This window comes from Histomonas meleagridis (assembly GCF_020186115.1).
Source record: "Histomonas meleagridis strain 2922-C6/04-10x chromosome Unknown contig_5, whole genome shotgun sequence".
NCBI classification, from domain to species: Eukaryota; Parabasalia; order Tritrichomonadida; family Dientamoebidae; genus Histomonas; species Histomonas meleagridis.
Window position 1 is genome coordinate 172,404 of NW_027150892.1, and position 26,872 is coordinate 199,275.

The 26,872-nt window shown below is 25.1% G+C and overlaps 4 protein-coding genes across 4 annotated transcripts; all 4 read left to right on the plus strand.

Annotated features, from left to right (window-relative positions):
* Positions 1 to 12,274: 12,274 nt before the first annotated feature.
* On the plus strand, positions 12,275 to 12,586 carry GO595_006896 (uncharacterized protein; the record flags this gene model as incomplete). Its single annotated transcript, XM_067920300.1, has 1 exon — positions 12,275 to 12,586. The coding sequence occupies one exon, from the start codon at positions 12,275 to 12,277 to the stop codon at positions 12,584 to 12,586; it is 312 nt and encodes a 103-aa protein (XP_067772938.1).
* Positions 12,587 to 12,874: 288 nt separating this feature from the next.
* GO595_006897 (Kelch motif family protein) lies at positions 12,875 to 14,029 on the plus strand (the record flags this gene model as incomplete). Its single annotated transcript, XM_067920301.1, has 1 exon — positions 12,875 to 14,029. The coding sequence occupies one exon, from the start codon at positions 12,875 to 12,877 to the stop codon at positions 14,027 to 14,029; it is 1,155 nt and encodes a 384-aa protein (XP_067772939.1).
* Positions 14,030 to 18,374: 4,345 nt separating this feature from the next.
* Positions 18,375 to 18,701, plus strand: GO595_006898 (uncharacterized protein; the record flags this gene model as incomplete). Its single annotated transcript, XM_067920302.1, has 1 exon — positions 18,375 to 18,701. The coding sequence occupies one exon, from the start codon at positions 18,375 to 18,377 to the stop codon at positions 18,699 to 18,701; it is 327 nt and encodes a 108-aa protein (XP_067772940.1).
* A 7,247-nt stretch (positions 18,702 to 25,948) lies between these two features.
* GO595_006899 (putative ras-1) lies at positions 25,949 to 26,344 on the plus strand (the record flags this gene model as incomplete). Its single annotated transcript, XM_067920303.1, has 1 exon — positions 25,949 to 26,344. One exon carries the CDS (start codon positions 25,949 to 25,951, stop codon positions 26,342 to 26,344), a length of 396 nt encoding a protein of 131 aa, XP_067772941.1.
* Between the last annotated feature and the right edge of the window lie 528 nt (positions 26,345 to 26,872).

Consider the following 26,872-nt stretch of genomic DNA (forward strand, 5'->3'; position numbering starts at 1 on the left):
GAACTTCATAAAAAATTAATTAAAATTGGACATAATCCAAATGAAATTGCAAAAATAATTCGAAATGATGAAATAGAAAAACTTCAAGAAATATCATCACAAATTAATTTTGATTTTAACCAAACAATTGAGCCATCACTTTATGAAAGATGTTCTTTTATTAACGAAGAAGATGTTACATTAATTGATTATGCAGCATTTTTTTCTTCTATAAAATGTTTTAAATATTTACTTATGAATGGTTCAAATGTATTAAACACGGGTAAATATGCAGTTGCAGGTGGAAATGAAGAAATCATTCATTTATGTGAACAAAATCATTCATCATTTGATAAAGCATCTGAAACAGCAATTGAATATCATCAAAATGATGTCTTTAAATACATTTATGAAAATAAATTAGAAAAAATACAATCAACGCCAAAAATGTCTGAAGATAAAACTAATGATTTAGTAAGTTTTTGTATTAAAAAAGATAATTATGAAATTTTAGCATTTTTAGAAGAAAAAGGAATTAATGTTAATGCTGATAATATAAACGAATCAGCAAGAAATGGAAATTTATTTCTCTTGAAAAATTTCCTTCAAAATAATCAAATTCCAAAAAATATTTTGTCATTTGCTTCAGAATCAGCAAATATTGAACTTGTGAAATATGTTTTCGAACAAAAAGGAATTGATGTTAATGCAAAAACGATTCATTTGAATAATTTAGAATATGTTTTGATAATTTATAATATGTTTTAATAATTTGGAATATTTTTTAATAATTTGGAATATTTTTTAATAATTTGAAACAGCACTTCATATAGCAGTTAGAAATAATAATATAGAAATAGTAAAATTACTTTTAGATCAAAAAGGAATTAATGTTAATGCAAAATATATTTATTTTAATAATTTAGAATATGTTTTATTAATTTTATATATGTTTTAATAATTTGTAACATGTTTTAATAATTTGAAATATGTTTTAATAATTTGGAGTGTGTTTTAATAATTTAGAATATGTTTTAATAATTTGAAACAGCACTTCATATAGCAGTTAGAAATAATAATATAGAAATAGTAAAATTACTTTTAGATCAAAAAGGAATTGGTGTTAATGCAAAAAATATTTGTGTTAATAATTTGGAATATTTTTTAATAATTTGAAACAGCACTTCATATAGCAGTTAGAAATAATAATATAGAAATAGTAAAATTACTTTTAGATAAAGAAGGAATTGATGTTAATGCAAAATATATTTATTTTAATAATTTAGAATATGTTTTAGTAATTTGGAACAGCACTTCATATAGCAGTTAGAAATAATAATATAGAAATAGTAAAATTACTTTTAGATCAAAAAGGAATTAGTGTTAATGCAAAAGATATTCATTTAAATAATTTGGAATATGTTTTAATAATTTTATATATGTTTTAATAATTTGTAATATGTTTTAATAATTTGGAACAGCACTTCATATAGCAGTTAAAAATAATAATGTAGAAATAGTAAAATTACTTTTAGATAAAGGAATTGATGTTAATGTAAAAGACATTCATTTGAATAATTTGGAATATGTTTTAAGAATTTCAAATATGCTTTAATAATTTAGGATATATTTTAATAATTTTATATATGTTTTAATAATTTTATATATGTTTTAATAATTTTATATATGTTTTAATAATTTGGAATATTTTTTAATAATTTGGAATATTTTTTAATAATTTGAAACAGCACTTCATATAGCAGTTAGAAATAATAACATAGAAATAGTAAAATTACTTTTAGAAAAAGGAATTGATGTTAATGCAATAAATATTCATTTGAATATTTTCATATTTATTTGAATAATTTGAAATATGTTTTAATAATTTGGAATATTTTTTAATAATTTGAAACAGCACTTCATATAGCAGTTAGAAATAATAATATAGAAATAGTAAAATTACTTTTAGAACAAAAAGGAATTGATGTTAATGCAAAAGATATTCATTTAAATAATTTGGAATATGTTTTAGTAATTTAGAATATGCTTTAATAATTTAGGATATATTTTAATAATTTTATATATGTTTTAATAATTTTATATATGTTTTAATAATTTATAATCTGTTTTAATAATTTAGAATATGTTTTAATAATTTGAAACAGCACTTCATATAGCAGTTAGAAATAATAATATAGAAATAGTAAAATTACTTTTAGATCAAAAAGGAATTAATGTTAATGTAAAAGACATTCATTTGAATAATTTGGAATATGTTTTAATAATTTAGAATATGTTTTTATAATTTAAAATATGTTTTAATAATTTGAAATATGTTTTAATAATTTTATATATGTTTTAATGATTTGGAATATTTTTTAATAATTTGAAACAGCACTTCATATAGCAGTTAGAAATAATAATATAGAAATAGTAAAATTACTTTTAGAAAAAGGAATTGATGTTAATGTAAAAGACATTCATTTGAATAATTTGAAATATGTTTTAATAATTTAAAATATGTTTTTATAATTTAAAATATGTTTTAATGATTTGGAATATGTTTTAATAATTTATAATATGTTTTAATAATTTTATATATGTTTTAATGATTTGGAATATTTTTTAATAATTTGAAACAGCACTTCATATAGCAGTTAGAAATAATAATATAGAAATAGTAAAATTACTTTTAGAAAAAGGAATTGATGTTAATGCAATAAATATTCATTTGAATAATTTGAAATATGTTTTAATAATTTAAAATATGTTTTTATAATTTAAAATATGTTTTAATAATTTGGAATATGTTTTAATAATTTATAATATGTTTTAATAATTTTATATATGTTTTAATGATTTGGAATATTTTTTAATAATTTGAAACAGCACTTCATATAGCAGTTAGAAATAATAATATAGAAATAGTAAAATTACTTTTAGAAAAAGGAATTGATGTTAATGCAATAAATATTCATTTGAATAATTTGAAATATGTTTTAATAATTTAAAATATGTTTTTATAATTTAAAATATGTTTTAATGATTTGGAATATGTTTTAATAATTTGGAATATGTTTTAATAATTTATAATATGTTTTAATAATTTTATATATGTTTTAATGATTTGGAATATTTTTTAATAATTTGAAACAGCACTTCATATAGCAGTTAGAAATAATAATATAGAAATAGTAAAATTACTTTTAGATAAAGGAATTGATGATAATGCAAAAAATATTCATTTTAATAATTTGAAATATGTTTTAATAATTTGAAATATGTTTTAATAATTTTATATATGTTTTAATAATTTGGAATATTTTTTAATAATTTGAAACAGCACTTCATATAGCAGTTAGAAATAATAATATAGAAATAGTAAAATTACTTTTAGAACAAAAAGGAATTGATGTTAATGTAAAAGACATTCATTTGAATAATTTATAATATGTTTTAATAATTTAGAATATGTTTTAACAATTTGAAATGTGTTTTAATAATTTGAAACAGCACTTCAAATTGCACAAAAGAAAGGATACACAGAAATAGTAAATTTACTCCTTGAAAAAAAGTACAAACCAAAATTCTAATTCATATTCCTCTTCTACAAATATCAAATCTTCATTTTCAATTAAAAATGGAAATGAAGCGCACATTCCTAATAATCAAAATCAACTCAAAGATCAAATGTTCGCATAAAACAATCGAAATAATTGTATCAAAACAAAAGTTTATATAAACACACAAACATATGAAAATCATCAAAATAGCAATATACATTATAACAAATATATTCACAAAGCAAAATGTAAATACATAAAAACATCAATATTATAAAGTGCATTGTAAGAAAAACTTCAACAAAAATATTTTGGAAACAACATTACAAAGATCATGCATAACTATTTTATAATAAACGCTTTGAGTTCAATGAAAATCATTTTTTGACATCTGAAGTTCTTCTTAAGGTATTTCTTCATTATTTAATAATAATTATATTGGTTGTATCATCGTTTCGAAAATGAAACAGTTTAATTTCCATTTTACAAAATGTAATTACAAATAACTTTTTGACATTGACATGCTTGGAAACACATTAAATAAATATTCTATTAGAATGTACCAAAGTAAATATGAGTTTTTTGATAATAATTTAATATATTTAATATATTTTTTGATTAACAACTATCTTTGTGATTATATGCTATTAGAAATTATCAAATCAAAGAAAAAATAAAACCATCGAACAACCATATGAAATGCTTTAAATTTCTTTTCATAAGTGATTGCATTATATGAAAATAATAATAATAATATTGCATTAATTTTAATTTCTTATTTGAATAAAGTTAACTTTATACCTTAAGTAAAAGTACCCCTGTACTTAATTTTTGACTCAAAAAACTATCTTTCAGAAAAATCAAGAAAAAATAAAACCTCTGAAAAGTATACTATATGAATTTCTCTTCCATACTAAATTTTAGTAACAATTATTTTGTCGATATCACAAAGTATTTCCCAATAAAATCTTTGCTGGTAAATTCAGTTTTTTGGCAAATTTTTTAAAATATCTATTATTTATAAACATAAAGTTAGATAAATTTAACATCATTTCATTGACCACTTTACGAATTTCAATTATTCTCATGATATTTTTTGTTAAAATTCTTAGTTTTTCATCGAAATTAGTGTATCAAAAAAATCAAAAAATAAAAATTCAAATTGTAATGCTCTTCCGTTTTTATTTTTCTTATTTTTTTATGAAATCACTTGAAACATATGAAGTTTAACAATTCATCTAACAATAAGTGGTCGAATTAACGAGATTGAATCTAAATCGTTTTACCAATGAAAAACATTAATTAAAGTTGATATTGTAATGGAGATAATGGAATTCTTAATAGCAAAGATTTCACAATTGTTTGGTATCCAATGAGTATGACCAATAAAATATTTGAAATCCCAAATACAGTTACAACCATTGAAAGTTATTCGTTTTATTATTGTTCAGCATTAATTTCGATTTCAATTCCAAATTCAGTTGAAACTATTGGAAATTATTCATTTAATAGTTGTTATGATTCGAGAACAGTTAACTTAGGTAATAAAAACAATCAATTGCTATGCGTTCACTGAATGAATTCATTTTCAAATATCATAATTCCAAATTCTGTTATATTAATGGAAATTATGTATTTTCATGTTGTGCATTGAAAGCAATTACGCTTGGGGACAATGTTGAAACAATTGAAAATTATGCGTTTGAAGAATGTTCATTTGTAAATATTGTAATTCCAAATTCAATTGGGAATTCTGTATTTTCTGATTGTTCTAATTTGACAACATTAACAATTGGGTAAAATGTGGAAATAATAGGAAATTTATTATTTATCAGTGTTCATCAATAACAAATACTGTTCCAAAATCAGTCAAATTAATTGGTAATCGTGCTTTTTCAGATTGTCCCAAACTTCAATTTATTACTGTATCTGATCAAAATGCTGATTATTGTAATGGAAAGGATGGAATTCTTTATAATAAAGATTGTACAACAATTCCTTGCTATCCAAATGGTATAACCGACACTACATATGAAATTTTAAATTCTGTGACAACAATTGGAAATTATTCATTTTATTATTGTTCATCATCATTTAACAAATATCATTATTACAAATTAATATATATTGAAATTCATGAATTAGTTGATTCAATTTAAAATTGTTTATTTTGTAAATGTGAGTCTTTAGATAGCATAATTATTCCTAATTCAGTAACTTTAATTGGTAATTATTGATTTTCTTATTGTTCAGCATTAAAAAATATTACACTCTTAAATTCAGTCACAACGATTGGAAATTATTTATTTTATCGGTGTTCATCATTAGCAAATATCAATATACCTGATCAGAAAAAAATGGATGTGTGGGGGATCGAACCCCAGGCCTCTACAATGCAAATGTAGCGCTCTACCACTGAGCTACACACCCTTTCGATAAACTTTTTAGATTAATTTTTATATATATATGATATTGGATTAGCATGCTCAATTGATAGTGAAACTCATCCACTTTTTGAGCAGCAACTGATTTGTAGTGAGAAAATTTCATTAATATCTTATAAGATATTATTATCATAAGAATTGCACGAATTAACCGAGTACCCTATATTTGGAGCTCATTCAACGAATGTAACAGCAATTCTTCCCCAAGGAGGTTTCCATAATGAAAAAAAATGATTTTGATGACTTTTTTATAAATTATTCGAAGTGTCTTTCGATTATAAGACAACTTTTAAAATGAAATTAACGCAGATCTATAAGTTTTTGCTCTTTGCGATAGGCTCTGTGGGTGTTTAGAATTAAACGGTTGTTCTTTAACTAAACGCACAAAGTATGTGCAGTACAGATTGATCTGATATATACAATATAGAGCAAGAGGTCAGTTGGTGTTGACCAATCGATCAGTTGATCGAATACCATGATTTGTTTGGAAAAGCCTGATAAAAACCACTTAAAAAAATTATTTGCTAAATTTTTTTAGCATTGATTTTATAGGGTGTCCCCCTAACGTTCGTTGTACGAAATTTAAAAATTTTTAAAGATGTACATTTTCTCAATATACAATAAAAATTACAAAATTATAATCAAAGCATATTAAAGACAATTTATTAAAAAAATTAATTGATAATGCAATTTTACTGATTTCTTTTATACATCGAGATTCTACGGAAAAGTGGGAAACCATATATCACCAAAGAGTGGCTTTTCATTTTCGATCTTCATAAGTTTGCCACCACTTTTTCATTTTCCTATTTTGTTCTGGATTGTATGGTTGAATTCTTCATTTTTCACACCGTACTTTATGATAACATTGGAATGAGGTTCCAACAAATTCTCCTTCATTATCATTGATTATTTTTACTTTGTTAAGTTCTTTTTCTAATTCTTGTGCAATAACTGCTCCATATGAATCATGCATTTGTGGTATTCCGATATTAAGATTTAATTCATTCTCATTGAATGATTAGCAATTGTTACTTTGCTTATTCCTATAATATTCAGGAGGTTATATATATCAAATGTCTTTTCATTTAATAAACCAAAAATAAATTAAAAATCATAATTATACAATTTTAATTATTATTTGAATATACAGATTCCAATCTAAATGGGGTTATCCAATCCAAATGGGCTTAACCGTTTTCATGAAAAAGTGGTGGAAACTCAAAATAAAACAAAAATATCTTCATTAATATACAATATTTTTTAAAAGTTATAAATATATTTATTATGCAAATAGATATATAATTTTATATTAAAATATTATTTTTAAAATTTAAAGAGAGAATCAAAAAATTAGAAAAATTGTTTATAAATGAATCCAAACTCTTTCCTTCTTGCTCCGGGGAAATTGCTTTGAAATTCTACCTCTGATATTAAGTTAAGTCCCTCTATCTTTCCTTAATTTGATTTTCGTTTATCATGATTTTATAGGGATGTATAGACGTATCAAAAATGAAACCTGCATTAAAAAATGCAGATCTATTGTTAGAAGAGATTGTAGCAATCTCAAACGCCCCCAAATATTTATATATATTGTGTGCTTGCGAATTTTTTAAGAATGGTGAAGTGATACTTGGTTTAATATGCTTTAAAACGCCAAAAGTGACTAAATCAAGCATTTGGAAAATATAGGTAGCATGTGGCGGGAACGTGATCATTTTAATTTTGTTCAGACCCAATATTGTTTTCACCTTATCTGATATATGCGAACTACATCCATCAAGAAATAAAATTGCCTCTTCATTCTGTAAATTTAATGATTTTCTTGTGTCATTCACAAAAGTGACAGAAAAATGTTCGATCCATTCCTCAAAGATTAACGAATTAATATACCCAGATTCTGAATACTTCAGAATAACGTCGGTTCCTTCCCTTAAACCTTTTGCATATAATTCATTGTCTACTGTTTTCCTTGAATGGATCAAAACAGGTGTTAATACATCACCTGCAGCTGAAATGCATCCTAACATTGTTTGTAATTTTGTAGATCTTCTAACTTTGTGAGTAATACGTACGTCTTCACCATGACATTACACAATAACATTTCGTATTTTTTTGTCTATCCATTCAGATGAACCCGTTTCATCATCATTAAATACTATTTCGGCGAATTTTCCATTCACTTCATTTTTTAAGATGTATAGATAATAATAACAATGTTCTTTTGTTATTCATAAACGCTTATCTTATTGGGGGTATGAAACAGCCCTCTGAATTCGATTAGAATGTCGCTTTATAAATTTTTGAAGCCACCCATCTGTTAATTCTATTTTGAGTTGTTTCAAACAAAAATCTAGAATTTCTTTTGAAGAGAGAGGCATGTGGTCATTGCACTTAGCACAAATATGCTGAATTACTGTTTCTTCTTGTTCATCAGTTAATTTTTTCTTATTACCTATTGGATTTCTATGTTTACTAAATTTCTTTAGTGCTTTTGTAATAATCTGAGGCTTTAAATTACAAATGTCACCTAGCTTTATACATGTCACAGGCCTAAGATCATCTAGCTCGATTGTCGTCATCTTCAAATATCTAATTTGCTGGTAACGCATTTTATAATTGAATCCTGCGAGTACTCTGATAATATGTCTTGAAGTTGTTGGAGAATAAAATTTGAGTAATCCTTTCATTAAATCTCCAGTGGGAATTGGTTTTGATAACTCTTTTATGGATTTAGATGAGTTTGATTTCATTAAAAAATGGCGGGGAAAAAACGGTTAAACCCATTTGGATTGGAATCTGTAGTATTTTATTGATGTTTTATAAAAATTAGTTTTCATCATTTTCTAAAGGTGTCAACCTAAATGTGATTATTCATTATATCTATGAAATGATGCAACTACAACCAATTTTATATTGTGAAAAAAAAATATTTTTATTAATACATTTTTTAAAAAAAATAATTACTTCTTCTAAATTCATTCCATCCTATTAAAAATTTTTTGGTTGACATTTTTTTTTTAGACTTATTTTAAAAGATATCTTATGCCTTTGATTTTAAATTCTTATTAGACGTTGATTCATTGTTTTTTGAAAATGTTGTACTTACATCATCTGATATAAATTTTTATTGCCAAGGTATTTTAAATGAAAAATTTTTTTACTGCCATATATAAATTTATGATATAAATGTATCAAATTTACAAAGTATTTTATAGATGTCTTCTAAATCAATTTGTGCACTTGTTCTTCTATAAAAAATTGGGCATTCATTTGCAACACAAAAATTATGAAATGTAAATGACTTTTGACATCTTTGGCATTGTGTCCAGAGCTTACTTTGATCGATTTCTGCATGTTTGTATAATTTTATTTTCTCTTGATAAATTTCATCAATTAAATTTTCACATTTATTACAAATTGGTTTTTTGTTCTGTTCAATGATTTTATTTCCACAAATACATGTTTCTTCATGTTTCATATAAGTAATAATTGAATCTTTTTTCTGCAATAAGTTTTGAATTTTTGAAGATTTGTTTTTTATATGTGAAACTTTAAATAGGTCATTAATGTCATTTTCGTTAATAAATGATTTTAAAAGACGAATTAAAGGTTTTTTTAATTGATTTTCTAAATAATATTTTGCATCAATTTGTAATCCATTTTTTAGTGTATAAATCGGATCTTCACTTCTATCATAAATATTATATGTTTTCTTTTGTATTATTAAATATGGAATTCTATCTCCAATTCTTGGTATAAATTCTAATCCTCTTCTTTTAATACGATTTAATAATTGGATATGAGGTTGCTTGTTTTTATATTCTTCTTCATTTTTACCAAATGTTTTTGAGATAACTAAAAATGAATAATCAATTTTTTGGTTAAAAAGATCTTTAATAATTGAGTAAACAAAATTTTTTGCTTTTAAAATATCATTTTCAATCAATAAAAACTTTATTAAATAGTGTAACATTTGCTGTACAAGTAAACAATTATCTCTTCGAATAGTTTCAATTCCTTTTGTCACAATTATACCATCATCATTTAACGTTTTATGAATAATTCCAACATAATGTTTTTTTGACATTAAAATTAATGGCTGATATATACCTTCGAATTGAAGTTGAATTGGTTCAACAAATAAATTTGAAACAAAAGAAGAAATATTTTCACCAATTTTTATTGCGTTTTTAATAGATTCTTTACCTATATCAATCATAATTGAATCAGTATCGCCATAAATCACATTTTTATTCATATTAGTTTCTGTTTCATTTTTAGTTTTTTGTATTATACTTCTACCAAAACTTGTAATAGCTTCTGAGAGTTGTATTAATGAAAGTCTACCAGTTGATGAACCAGTAAATCCATAAACAGAGTTTGCAGAAATTTTTAAAGCTAATTGACGACATTTATAAATATTAATTAAATTTGGATCAGTTTCAGTTTTAATTAATTCCATTACTTTTTTTCTTTCATTTAATAATTCAATAAGTATTTCAGGTAAAATTCCAATTCTTTCTTTTATGAATATAACATTATTTGGTGAAACTATATATTCTTTTTTTAAATTTTTGCTAGATAAGAGAATTGTTGAATAACATATATTATATGAAATCATTATTGATGGATATAAAGAAGCAAAATCTAATGATATAATTGGATTTGTATATAATCCAATTTTAGGCTCAATAACCATTGCACCTTTAAATTGTATATCAGTTTTGTCTATTTTATAATATGGTATTATCATTTCATGTTCATTAGCTTTTCTTAGTATTTGAGAAAAAACTCGAATTTGTTGTCCTTTATTTAATAAATAATTTATAGGAACATGACAAATTCGTGATAATTCAATCGAATTAATAATTGACAATAATTTTTCCATTAATTTTAATGACAACAAAGAGTTTTTTATACAATAAATTCCAATACGATGTCGATCTAATGAATTACCTTTAAATAATTTTGATATAGTTATATAATGTAATTCTTCTTTTTGTTCATTTAAAAAATGAATTGAAACTGAATTAAGTGAATAAGATCGTAATTTATGTTCAAGTTGAATTGATATAAGCATATCATAAACAATGATTCCTTCAATTTTAACTTCTTCAAAATCTCTTCTTCCAAGTGCTTTGATAAACCTTCTTACCTTTTTTAATTTACAATATTTACTTTTATATTTACTTAAGGCACAAAATTCATTACATCCAATGAATTTACTTCTTTTGATTAAATGTGGTAATTTATAATTAATAATATTGTATCCTATAATAATATCTGGATCAAAAAATCGAATTAATTTTTGAAAACTTAATAATAATGTTTTTTCATCGTCGAATTGATATACGTTTGTTCCAATTATAGGTAAGCATGTACCTAATGTTAAAGCAAATGATGATAAATGATTACAAGTTTTTAAATGACCACAAATTTGAATAACTTGATTTCCTTCTGTAAAATGAGAATCCTCACTAAAAACTTCAATATCAAATGACATAATTCTAAATTGTGGATATGTAAGTTCATTTATTGGCTTGATATTTTCATATGAAACATCAATTTCTATTTGTGATATTGTGTTATAATCTTTTAACGGTGTTTCAAAAAAATTGTTTATTGTTATCCATGAACACCCACTAATATGAATATCACTCATAAATCGAATTATATAATTAACATTAGCTTCAAATATTTCTATATCAAAATTAGGAAAGACAAATTTCTTTTCTTCAAATATTCGACATATTTGTAATATTTGATTTGGTGTTCTTGTTGTAATTTTTAAAAATCGTTCTTTTTCAGGGTGATAATACATAAATTTTATTTTTGTTACAATTTCAAGTTTACTAATCACAGGTATTTTTGATCCGATTAAAAAATTTATTTTACTTTGAAAGGATTTTAACTTTGTTTCATTAAAATCATTTGGAATAGAAATATAAAAATATGGTTCAAAGTTATGGACATGTATGCATAAACTATGCTCAATTTCATCAACGCAATGAAGATCCATTATAGTAACATCTCCATTTGAATGAATATCTAACTTTGGATCAAGTTTTGAAGAAACTATAAAACTTAAATCAATAACACAACAAGTAATTTCTTTTGGAATTTGAGTGATTTCTTTTCTTCCCCATTCTTTTGGAAATGAGATCATGTTGTAATCTTGAATATATTCCATTAATTTATTGCAGATAGCACAACAATCGAAAATCACATTTTTTAAAAAAAAATTTAAGTGCTTTTTGTCGTCAAATTTTATGTAGTGTTACATAAATGGAAGAAACCACACAATTCGATCAAAACAATGAAAACAGAGAAGAAGAAAATGAAAATGAGCCTGTAGTAAATAGTAGTAATCTATCTACGAATGAACATGATAATGAAGAAGATGATGAAGATTCAAATGAGCCTGTAGTAAATAGTAGCAATCTATCTACGAATGAACATGATAATGAAGAAGATGATGAAGATTCAAATGAACAAATTGAGCCTAAGAATCAATTACCGGAGTTTGCGCCAGAGGAAAATGCAGATCCACTTGATGAGGAACCAAAATTGACACTTCCATTTTTAAGACTTTATTAATAAATGTTTGTTAAAGAATCTCATAAAATAAAACGTATCATTACTAATTCAAACAATATTATTCTCTACTTCTTTTTGGCCAAAAAAACTTCTAATTTAATACGGATTAAATGAAAACTTATATAATAATCAATATCTTAAAGGATTGTAAACATGTCTTTTATTCTTTGCTATTAACTTTAGTTTTTCACTTTAAACTCGCATTCTGGAAGAAGTTGGTTACATTATACTCAGATTATTGATAAGTTTATTTTCGGTTTTTTCGGTTATCATATTTTCACCGGCAAAATGGGAAATACAACAAGCAGAAACAACATTGAATATCTTAAATCCGTTGGAGCCCCACCAATGATGCCAGTAAAACGATCTAAGCAAAGTGAATATTCACAAGCAATTGGATCAAATAAAAATGTTTATTCACTTAAAACAACTATTGCTAGACCACCATTTAATGGGGTTTGGTCAATGTATCTACCACCATGTGAATCACCTATTGCACGTACAGGTCAATGCCATGTTTATGATCCAGTAACAGACTGCTTAATAATTTGTTATGGTATTGATGCTCATGGTCACCACCTTAATGACATGTGGGCACTTGACCTTAAAACTCTTCTTTGGCGAAAGATTTCAGACTCAATTTTATCTCCACGTACCAACTGCTCTGCAATCTTATATGGTCGTGAAATGATAATTTTTGGTGGCACTGATCCGCGTGGTTATCTTTCTGATTTGCATTCTATTAATCTTGAAACTTTACAAATTACCAGATTTGACTGTCAAATTCCACCTCGTGAAAAATGTATTCTATTTTTAGGATCATCATCCACACTCTTTGTCTGGAGCGGCTTTAACGGGGTAATTCTTAACGATATGTATGAATATAATTTTAGTGATGGCAGTTGTCAAGCCAAAGAAGTCGAAATCAGTGGTCGGCGTGCCGCTGTTTATTGTGATGAACTTGGCAGTCGATTCAGTTATGTTTTTGGATCTACACGTGGACATCCACTTGCCAAATTTGATCGCGAGCTTGGAACCTTTGAGATAATGCGCTGTGGAGGCACAGCTCCACCACCAGAACTTACTGACGCGATGTGCGTAGTTGCATGTCATTATTTATTTGTCATCGGAGGACAAATTGATTCGGATTACACATATTTATACGCTGTAAATCTTGACGATCAACAATGGTTTGCATTTTACGTGATGCCGGATAATGATTCAACACTATTGACAGATGGATTTATCACAAAAGCTGGTTTATTCAAGCTGCCAAGGCAATATTCGGGGTCACTGGCGTTCTCTGCTGCTAAAAGAGCGTTAGTTTGTACAATGGGAAGTTTGTTCTTGGATCCGCCATCTGTATCAATTATATCGATTGGGAATGCATTGTCGGTTTTGCATTTACGAGATGACCTTTTGCCAATGCTGCACATGTTCTAAAAGTATAATAAATTCAATTGAACCTTTCTTTCTTTAAATTCGGATTCGTTTTTCCATTGAAGAATAAATTCAAATGGCAGATGAAAATAAATTGAAAAAGTCGAATTTCCGAAGTTTACAATTTCCTTATTTTTCGAAATATTTGGATCGTTCGAAAATTCAACAAAAAACATTGATATTTATTTGCTATAATCAAAATCTATTATTATGATTTGAGATTAAAATTCCAAATTTGGAAATTATTCAATTTATTTATGTTGAAAACTTTATTTTCTTTTCTTTGATGTTAATTTAAATTCTCAACAGTTTTAATAATGATGCTCGTTTTTCCCAATTCTACATAGATGATGAAAACCCAACCCAATGCTTTTCGCAACAATAACCTAAAAGCGGTTTTTTCCGTATCGGAAATGATTTTCTGAATAAAACCACCTTGGATAACGATATGGGCTAATTGAGTGGTTTTTAAACGTATTATAATTCAAATTCGAATACAGCCGCTTGGGCAACGATATGGGGTAATTGAATGATATTGAAATTTACCATCATACCACCAAACGAATTATCTGTAACACTCAACTTATTATACTAATTAATTTCATCAAAACGTATGACATATGACAGTCATACCAAAATTATAATGTTTAATTCGTTAATTACACTAAAAAATTTGCAAATTTGATCATTTCATTATTATAAATTTCGGATTTGGCAACTCAAAAATTTAAAGATCAATCCATAATTTCAAAATAACATCATTACTTGAAATTATAGTAATCAAAATTAAAGGAATTATAACATATTTCCCAATAGATATTAACAGTCGTATATGAAAGAAGTCGATCACTTTATACTCAAAAGTTACATAAACTATTGAATTAAAAATCAAAAAAAAATTCAAAAAATCTCAATATATAATATATTCAAACATAATAAAACAATGTTTTTAAATATTACATATATAGTGTTATATATTCATATAATATTTAAACTTTTTATTGAAGAAATATTCGTCAGGTACCATTAACGTTTTTTGACACACCACATTTGTTTACAGAAATCTCAAATGATTTTGGGATATTTTTTAACTTAACTTAAATATTTAAATTGTTTTTTACAGCACTTATGTATGCATCTGAAAATGGTCATTTAAAAATAGTCAAATTACTTCTAAAGCAAAAAGGAATTGATATTAATGCTGAAAATGTTAATTTATTTTAAATATAATTTGTTTTATTAATTTTGGATCTCAAAATAATATTTGGAAATTATTTATATTGTTTGAAACAGCACTTGATTTTGCATCCAAGCATAAGCATACTAAAATAGTTAATTTGCTTCAGCAGCCAAATCGGAATTAATAGTAATTCCAAAAAATTTATACACTTTTTTCAGTAAACTGAAATTAATTGTAACATATCTAAATTTAAAATTAATATTTCGTCTCATAATATCTTAAAACAAAATCAAATAAAGTATGAATAAATAGCAACAATCCTGTGTATTTGTACATTCATTGTATATTTTGATTATACAGTTATTATATCAAAAAAATGTTTAGTTTAAGTTTATTACAATAGAAATCTTTTTTATCAAAGCCTGTCTCTATTTTTGAAAATTTATTTAGATACCAACCAATTATCAGCATCATTATGTACAAATTCACTCACTTCTTTGTTTAAATGCACTGCTTCTCCTGATGAACTTGAAACAAATTCTGTAACATTCGAAATTTTTCCTTTGGTATTCCGAAATACCAAAATAATGATACCAATAATCAAAAGAACTAATATAACAGCACCACATATAATTCCCGATAAAACACCTTTGTTAATAGTATTGTTTGACTGGTTATTGTTGAATGAAATTAAGGAATATAAAATATAATATGAAGGATAATAAGAAATTGAATAGAAAAAATATGAACGTTCATAAAAAATGAAAGTGGTCTTTGAGTTAATTATTGTAAGAGACAAAGAATTTGATAAATACACAGAAATTGTAAATGAACGAGTATAGGATAAGGTACATGTTAAAACATATGAAAAGTTTGAATCTATATTTGAAAATTCAAATGTGTTTGATTTGGTATATATTAATGAATTCGAAGAATATTCAAGTTGATTGGATTCAGTAAATGATTTAGATTTAGTAAATGTATTTGATGCTGTGAATGTAAATGTATCTGTTGGCCAAGGATATTGAATACATTCGTCAAATGTAGTACCTTTTAATACATTAAGCAAACCAAATTTTGAGCTTTGATATTGATGAGATGTCATAACAATTTTAATGTCTACTTGATAAAATGCACCTGCAGATACATTTGGTTCATTATATCCAATAAAATAAACACATCTGAGATGAATACAATCACTAAATGCAAAGTTACCAATTAAAGCAACATTTTCACCAATATAAAGTGTTTCTAAATATTTTGATGATTGAAATGCAAAATTCTCAATTATTGTAATTGAATTGGGAATTGTAATATTTATAAAAGAGGAATCATAAAATGCAAAACTTCCAATTGTTGTAACATAATTTGGAATTTCAAATTTATTAGAATGAATTTTATCAGGATAACATATTAATGTTGTTTTGTTTTTGTTATAAAGAATTCCATTACTTTCTGAATAATGTTCATTTTCAGTTGATATGGTGAAAAAAATATGATGACAACCAGTAAAAGCACCTGCTTCAATTAATTTCACTGATTTTGGTACTGTGATGTTCTTTATTGATGTGCATGATTGAAATGCTGAACTTTTAATAGTTGTTACATTTTCTCCAAAATTTACTATTTCTAAACAAGTACATTCCTCACATAAATTATTTTCAATTACTGTTACTAAACAAGGTATTGTTATGGTTATCAAGGATGAACATGAATAAAAAGCTGATCTACCAATTGATGTAATATTTTTTCCAAAATTTATCGTTTCTAATCCTATACAAAGATAAAATGCTTGAGTTCCAATAGTTTTAACATTATTACCAATCGTGACTGTTTCAAGGTACGTGCACGTTGAAAATGCTTGAGTTCCAATCAAAGTAACTGAATTCCCAATATTAACTGATAATAAATTAGGCCATTCATAAAATGCAGATGAATCTAATTCTTCAACACCATCATAAATCACAACATGTACTGCATTTTTGTTGTAATTTCTATCTTGATATTCTTTTAATGTTTTTATGATAAGTGTTTGATTAGTTGTATCATATATTTCAAATGTTTGGATAAAAAAGAAAATAAATAAAATGATTTGAGTTTTATTTGAATATTTTTCAACAAAGATATTTTTGATAAAATATTGTTTTAAAAATGAATTTTTAATGAAGAATAAAATAAATACAAGAAAAGTAATTTCTATTATACAATTATTTGATATAGATGAATGTATTGCCAAATTTTTAACAAAACAAAATCCAGAAGAAAGCAAATAAAAATCCTTAAGATTTTTTCTAAAAGAAAATTGTTGTAACAAGGTAAAACAACATTTTGGATGAAAACGAGATAAATGCAATTTATTTGTAAATGAAAATTGGTGAATAAAATATAAATATTTTGAAATATTTTGAAAAACAAAAAAATTAAGATCTCGATATGTCAACATATTTGAAACGTGGTCAATAATATTATTTACCAACATTGATTTTCTTTGCGAATTAATTGTAGTGCAACATATATGTGTTGGTATCAATAGTAAGAGATAACATTGATTCATTGTAGGAATTTTAAATATGTCAACCCACATTTTTCATAGATTTATAACAAATCAAATATTGAATGCTGCTTCTTCGTTTGCGGGAATGGCAAGCTGCTACAATTGTATTGTATACAACACGGTTTTTTTTTTGACGTTGAAAAATCGATTGATTTTGACCATTTAGTGACTTTTTCAGATATTTGTGAATCATTGTTGTGTAAACAGAATCTTTCCCAATTCGAAATATTTGTGAGTAAATAAAATTGTCATTATCTAAATAAAATGGCCCTCCTCTAAGCGTTCAAAAAGTTATATCAGTGTATACCTGTAGCGTTTTTTTTTTTTGGGGGGGGGGGGGACGAAAGGTGGTGGAACATTCTTGAAAAAAATATGTCAAATTATTTTGATTCAAAAATTTATGCCAAATATTATTTGGCGAACAAAACATGGAAGAATGTGGAATTAAATATCAAATTTATTGTTTTCAAAATGTCACCTCACCGCAAGAAGTAAATAATTATATTAAAACCAATCAACCAAAACTTTGTGCATTAGATGGTTCACTCATAGTTTCAATTTCTCAACTTTCTTCAGCAATTCTTAATGCAATTTCAACTGAAAAATTAGGGCTAATGCGCAGTAAAAGTATTTATATGGAAATTCTTCGATGTCTTTCACCAGATGGTCGTTTATCAGGTGCTTTAAAGCATCTTATTATTACAGATGCAACTAAAGAAATTATAGTTGTTACATTTGAAGATGGTATACCAACCATTCCGGGTATTGGCGAAGAAGTCGAATTAAATACATTTTTTTCAACACATTTTATTGATTATCCACATCTTAGAGAAATCTTTCAAATAAATGATGAAATGCTTCAAGCTTATACATATGAAGAAATTGTTCTTACAACACTTGCTGTTATTTCATCAGATTTGGTTCGTTCGCATTCCCTTTAAAATTTTTATTTTCTTTCTTTTGGTGTACCAAATAACATATTTTCAATAAAAAAAATTTTTTTTTATAAATTTCAAAATATATTTTGATTCTTTAAATTTTTTAAATCTTAATATACGAGACACTTGTTCATTATTGTGCGCGATTTAATATGTGTTTTTATTCATAAATTCGGTCTTCTTCCAGTTATGCTGAGACATACAAATTGAATTATTTTTAATCATTTCCAATTCAATTACTAAAGGATTTCCCTTTGATACCGATTCCAGCTCCAGTCGTACACAAAAAACTATTAAATCCCTCTAAAACAATAATTCTGAAGCGAACAATGATTGGACGTTTCCTTTGATTAATTCTTTTGACAAATGATCGTTAATCTACAGAAAAAAATCTATCGTCCAGTTGCAACGGTTATATTTACGATAGGCAAAATTGAATATACGAAACCGTCATGATCGTTTTAAGAAAATAATCGTCAATGTTTAGAAATCACTGTATCGTTTTTTCACAACAAAATCCGGATTTGTTGTCCCATTTCCTGAACAATTTATTGAAGACATTATGAATACGTAAACTTTTCTTGGGATAAGACAAACACCCGATACCAAAAAAAAAAAATCATTAAACCGTCAATTTTATTGGATTTTTAAACATTATTTTATTTTTTCGTTTTCATCTTGAACTTTATGCACTCTCCGTTTTTAGTTCCACAAGCGAACACCGGATAATTCTTATGAAACTTTGACACTTTACAATCTTCTACGTCCACTTGTGCCAAATACTTTGAGTTTTCCAGGTCATAAATGAAAGGGCATTTCTTTGATGGCGTATATAAACCTATTTTTAACATACCGAACAAATCGAATGAATTTAATTTGTTATTAACATTTGATGTCGATGTTTTATTTGTTACTGAGTTCCAACTAAACAAATTTCCGTCATACGTTGCAGCGTATATTAAATCCGAATAAGTTTTAATATTAATAATAGCTGAATTTAATGAAACGCTAAAAATCTCTTTAACGATTGGCTCTCTTATATCGAATACACCTAATTTTCCATTATTATAACCAGTTATACAAATATTTAAATCTTTTTCGAAACAATTTAAAGCAGTAACAATGTGTTGTTCCATGAAATTCCATTCGCCGATTAACTTTTGTGTATTAATATCCCAAATACTTAAACCAGAATTACCTCGTGAAGTCGCAATACGATTAGTATTTGGTATAATAGTAACAAATTGTGAAATATCTGTACAACGGAAATTAGAATCAGATCGAAAGATAATCGATGGGTTTAAATTAGTTGAATTCCATAATGATACACAACCATCAGTTGTTGAGATAATAATTTTATCATCAGATATATAATGTATATCGGATATTGTAGAATTCATTTGATTTTCATATATAATATTAAAGTTATCATCAAGTTGATAAAACTTATTATCGGATGAAATTATTAATTTTTCCGAATCATTAGAAAATGATAAATTATTAATATTCGAATGAAATGAAATTTTCGATTTTAATTCTAATTCAATGTTATTATTTAATAATAATTCATTTGTTTCTATTTTCTTTATGTTTAAATTTTCATTGTTTTCATTAGTTTTATCATGTAATAAATGTTTTAATGATATGTTATAAATGGAATCTGATTCATCTTCAAGTGAAATCGATGATTCAATTGGTTTATCTTCTTTAATATTAAATAATGCTTCATCTAATGGATCCGATTTCCAACTTTCATAAGATTCATATGAATAAGACATCGAATTCGATAATTGACAAATGTCTTCTTGTTTCTTATGTTGTAAGAAAACTTTAATCGAAATTGCTGTTTTCCGTATAAATGGATGAGGATCGAAACAGAAATATTCGATTAATGAATATATTACATTATAATAATATTTAAAGTTACCTTTATTATTTAATAAGTTATTAATAAACTTCAAAAATTCTTTAAAATTATTTTGGATAGAAAATAATTTAATTTTATTTTCATACCAATAAGATACTAAATCAGAAAATGTCGAATGAACATTAACTAATTCATTTTTAATTAATGATGAAACTAATACTATCATTAATCGTTTAATTAAACGTGTTAAAAATATTATAAAATAATATCGTACTAAATATGACATATCAATACTAACAGGTATAGCTAATAATAACAATTCTATGTTTGTAATAGTTTCATTCTTTTGTATAAATAATGTTAAACATGATAAAGATGCTGATCTAATATAAGATGAAGGATGATATAATAATAATGATATATTTAAATATATATTTTTTTGATCTTTTGTACTAATTTGATTAATCGAATGTTGAAGTATTCGTTTAAATAATAATAAATTCCATAATAATAATTCATTGTTTAATTCTTTTAACGCAAATTTTTGTTTCTCAATATATGATGAAAGATTCCATAAATGTGTATTAGTTATATAAGGTATTAATGAACAAAATAATGCTGTTACATATATTTTAATTGATGGCTTAATATTATCATTTAAAATTATATTAAATAATTCAGTAAAATTAATATCTTTGTTTAATGAAAATATTAAACTTGGATTATCTTCAATAAAAATTAATATTAAATAACATAATGATTTAAAGATTTTAGTGTTTCCAATATCATTAATCATTCGTTCAAATAATATTGGAAATATTGGTGAAAACATTAAAATTTGATTTTTGTTATCATTTTTAGCAAATTTTGTTAATAATATTAATGATTCATCATATTCTTTAGTTTCATTATATGGTATATGTGTAATAATTGATAATAATGAATTAGTGTTTTCATATATATTAAAGGATGATATAGCATTCTTTAATAATGAATCTCGAAACATATATTTCGATTTAGACCTTCGCATTATAAATGTATTAATCATTGATTTCCAATAGTTCCATAATGGATTACTTTTCATGGTTGGTAAAACTGGTCGAGAAATTGGATGAATATTAAATGGCGACAATAAAAATTCACTTAAAACAAATGCACGTGTATAAATTGTTATGATTTTATCCTTTTGGAAAAATTCAGTAAACAATTCTGGACTTAAATAATCCGATGCTATGGAATCAATAATAGTGTTTAATAAGATGGAAACAGTATGTTTTTCTTTGGAATCGATTTTAAAGGTCTCTAAAAAATTCTTTGGAATGTCCCCTTTGTAATAATGATAGAGGTGGCAAATGACGGAGGTTTCTATCGGCCGGAAAATACATGAAGAAAGAAAATCTCGTGGTAAATATGGGATAATGGGCAATTTCTCTCCCTCAGAGGTGAGACAAAACACTGTCCAATCTCCAAGGTCTGGAGGTTTAAGATCATATTGTGATAATAAATTTGTAAGTCGAGAATGATTCGCTTTCATTTGCTTTTCAAAGATGGGAATGACAGAACCAGCATTGTTACAATCAAAGACATAACATGAAGGACATACAATTTTGGAAAAGATGGTTGACAAACTATAAGTCTCATTTTCATTAATCGGTAGATTATCCCCATGGATGTCATCGGCACCATAGCCTACATAATGAAATGATATCCGTCCAAAAGGCATGTTTCGTCGAAGATCTCCAAAAAAATCAAGCTTCGTATTATTGGGTGATACATATTGATAAAGCTTAAGTTGTGGACAAACTTTTTGATATTCATTTTTATAAAATTCATTGACATTATTGGAAAATTCGATTTGATCCATGGTTTGCGTGTTCTTAAATGCGTAAATAATAGGTTTGTCTTTGAAATACTCGGATTTCACATGAGGAAAATTAAGAGCATGTTGAACTATTGTAATAATACATTGAACAGGTCTATTATTACTTGAATTATGTGAGCCATATTTTCTTTTTCTTGATATATCAATGTTAAAATCATAGTCTGTAAATAGTGGTTGGTTCTGTTTTACTTTATCTAAAAAAGATAAATCTAAATCTTGTGATAATCGCTCAAAAGTAAATTCCTCTTCTTCTTGCTCAGACGAATATGAATAAGAGCATCCCGAATAAATAAAGCTATCTGTATTTTCTGATAATGTTTGAAGAGGGGATAAATCTGAGGAACGCATTAACCCATTGAAATAAAATTCAATGCGTTTTGATCGGGAATTTTATAAAGTATAGAATAAAGAACAATTCAACGTTCAATTTCTCGATATCAAAAATCTTTACTTTTTTATTTTTGATCAATAACACAATGACTTCTATAGTTTTTTTAACTAAAACTGTTTGTTTTGCATATTTACACACACACACACACACACACACACACACACACACACACACACACACACACACACAAAAAAATCCAATTAGGAATTTAACAATTTGAACTATTTATATATTTTTTTCTGTTTTCCTGTGTTTTGTTAAGATTTTCCTGAAGTAATCTTACTATATCGGTAAAACCTTTTTCAGATGCACACATAAGTGCTGTATAAAATAATTTTAATAATTTCCAAATATTATTTTGAAATATAAAATCATTAAAATAAATTTTAAATAAAACAAAAAAATATTTTTAGCATTAACATCAATTCCTTTTTGTTCTAAAAGCAATTTGACTATATCAACATTTCCTTCGCTTATTGCTAAAATAAGTGCCGTTTTAAATATTTAAAATAATTATTAAATAATATTTTGAAACATCAAATAAAACAAATAAATACACCCAGCATTAATATCAATACCTTCCTGTTCAAGAATTAATTTGGCTATTTCTATATTATTGGTGAAACATGAAATAATAAGTGGTGTCCAAAATATTTTAAATAGTTTCCAAATATTAATTTGAGATATAAAATGATTAAAATAAATAATAAATGAAATAAAACAATATCTTTAGCATTAATATCAATTCCTTTTTGTTCAAGAAGCAATTTAACTATTTCTATATATCCATTACCAGATGCAATCATAAGTGCTGTGTCAAATAATTTAAATAATTTCCAAAGATTTTTTTTAAATATTAAATTATTATAATAAATAATAAATAAAACGAATAAATATCTTTGTCATTAACATCTATTTCTTCCTTTCCAAGAAGTATTTTAACTACTTCTGTGTGATAATTATAAGATGCCATAAGGAATGCTGTCCAAAATCATTCAAATAATTTCCAAATATTAATATGATATATTAAATAATTAAAATAAATATTTTATGATGAAAAAGAATATTTTTAGCATTGACTTCAATTCCTTCCTGTTCAAGAAGCAATTTAACCATATCTGAAATACCATCTCTTGATGCACAAATCAGCGCTGTATTAAATATTTAAGACATTTTCCTAATATTATTTTAAAACATTAAAAAATTAAAATAAATTTCAAATGGTATAAATAAATATCTTTTATATTGATATCATTTTCTTTTTGGTCTAATATAAATTTAACAAGTTCAGTGTTTCTTGAATTTATTGCAAATAATAATATATCTTTTGGAATTGAGTTTTCTTTAAGAAAATATTTGATAAGAAACATATTTCCGATTTTTGCCGCTTCGTTAATAATATCCTTATTAATTTTCAAACCATTTATTTTCAATAATATAAATATTTCATAGTTATAATACAAAATGCATAGTTTTCCTAACTCTTCTAAATTATTAATTTTTTCAATTTTCTTATTATAAAGATAATAAAAAATATCATTTTTATGAAATTGAATTGCTGTCTCATATGCATCTTTAAATGAAGAATGATTTTGTTCACATAAATGAATGATTTCTTCATTTCCACCAGCAATTGCATATTTACCTGCATTTTCTACATTTGCACCATTTATAAGTAAATATTTAAAACATTTTACTGAAGAAAAAAATGCTGCATATTCAATTAATGTAACCCAATTATTAACAAATGAACATCTTTCATAAATTGATGGTTTAATTGTTTGATTAAAATTAAAATTATTTTGTGATGATATTTCTTGAAGTTTTTCTATTTCATCATTTCGAATTACTTTTAAAATTTCATTTGGATTATGTCCTTCACTAATTAATTTCTTATGTAATTCCCAATCATTCTTTGAAAGTTCATCATAATCAATGTCTTGAAAATTACATTCTTCATCATGCAAAATCTTAATTTCATCTTTAGAACCTTTCTGTATAAAATGTATAAAAAATTGGTTCTTTGTGTTTTGAACAAATTTTGGCTCAATCAAATCATATTCAATCATGTAATTAAGAAAATAATATGATTCTTGTGTATTTTCAACTAGAAGAAAATGAGAAAATACATCTGAAATTTTTGAAATGTTTTTATCTTCTTCATTTTTCTCTATTTCTTTTACCAGTTGTAAATAAATATCAAAATCTTTCATTTTAATAATGAGTGATGTATAAATAATTTGACTTACAATTAAATTATAAGATATTGGGTGATTTTCACAAAATTTGTTCATTATAAAATTTACAGTTTCTTCAAAATTTTCACTGTTTAAACCAAAGATAGTATTATTGAACTTTAAATATGTTTCGAATTCATCTTGAGATTTTTGATTTATTTCCTCTTTATGTTCACATAAAAACATATGCTTTATGGTCATGTAAATCATACAATATTCGAAATAACCGCCGTGTTGCAATAAAACATAGAAACTTTCATATATTGGATGTTTTTTATTAGCATAAATTAACAGGTTTTTTTCTTATTTTAACATTATTCTTGATGAAGAAGAATAAATATTGATCACTCAACAAAAATATCAATATATTTCGTTCATACGTTCATACTATTTTTTATATCTGAAATTAATATATGCTTTTCGTATTTAAGGTCGTTTTGCTGATATCCAAATGGAAAACATTTCAATGTTTCCAATGTAATATAATAATTCCATGGTCATGACCATAATCAGATTTCATTAGCTATTTCAAATATTACATTGAAACACAAAATAAACTTTTTATTCATGAAATAGTTTAACAATTTTTGCATTCACATTTAAAATGCATCTATAGCTAATTCACAACTAAATTTTTGAAACATTTATTAAAAAGTTGGAATAAGAGAAAACCCCAGACCCAAACAATAATTATATATATATATATACAGAAAAACTGCGTTTGTAACCCTTGATATCGTACACATAATACATTTGTAATGATTTTCGGTGAGTTTTTTGTGTGTTCTATTATATGACTACTTTACTATGGAATGTGATCCAACAGTAGAGGAAAATTATAAATATTCTCTAAAAATTGATGGTAAAACTACAATGCTTGATGTTGTTGATACCCCAGGTATTGATTGTGAATCTTTTCCAAGATATTATAAACAAGGAGATGGTTTCATGATTGTTTATGCTGTAGATAACATCATAACTTTCGAAGAGGCTAAAAATCATTGCGTGAATTTATTAAAGTCAAAGCAAGGCATTGATGTACCGATTATTATAATTGCAAATAAATGGGATTATGAAGATCAAAGATGGGTTATTAGTAGACAACAAGGTCAAGATCTCGCAGCGGCATTCAATGCAAAATATTTCGAAACTTCAGCTGCCTCGTCTATTGGTATCACTGAAGCATTTGCTGCCATGGTTAGAATGCTAAGAGAGACAAAACAGCCTCCTGTCCCCAATGAAAACAATCAAAAATGTATTGTGTTCTAAGATAATTTTCATAATTGCTTTTATAATGGCATTTAAAAATTCCTAAAAATATCATTTTTTGAATATTGTGTATATGGCGAGTGATACTGCTAACAAAATGGGTATAAATACTCAAAGACAACAAGAAAATAAACTAGCGCTCAAAATCAATAAATATATTTCACTCCATATAGTTGTAAGAAATTATGAAAGATCAGAATATAAAACGAGAAAAATGCCACTTTTCAATTCAGCAGCTTCAGTTTCCCACTTTTTCATAATTTATCTGGTCGTTGTTTATTTTTTCTTTGCTCATTTCATGTATTTCATATAATTTCGATAATTTATTTTTAATTTAAAAAAAATAAAGTACGTCTTACAACCTTTTCTGAGGATCATTAATTTTGTATCGAGGAATTCTCTGAAAAAATCATCTAAACGATCAAAATTAATTCAACTACCGATCGTCAAAAGTGGTGATTCACAGCTGAGAATTGACATTTTCACCTGTAATTATTTCATTTTTGATAATTTCCTCAAATCGACAAC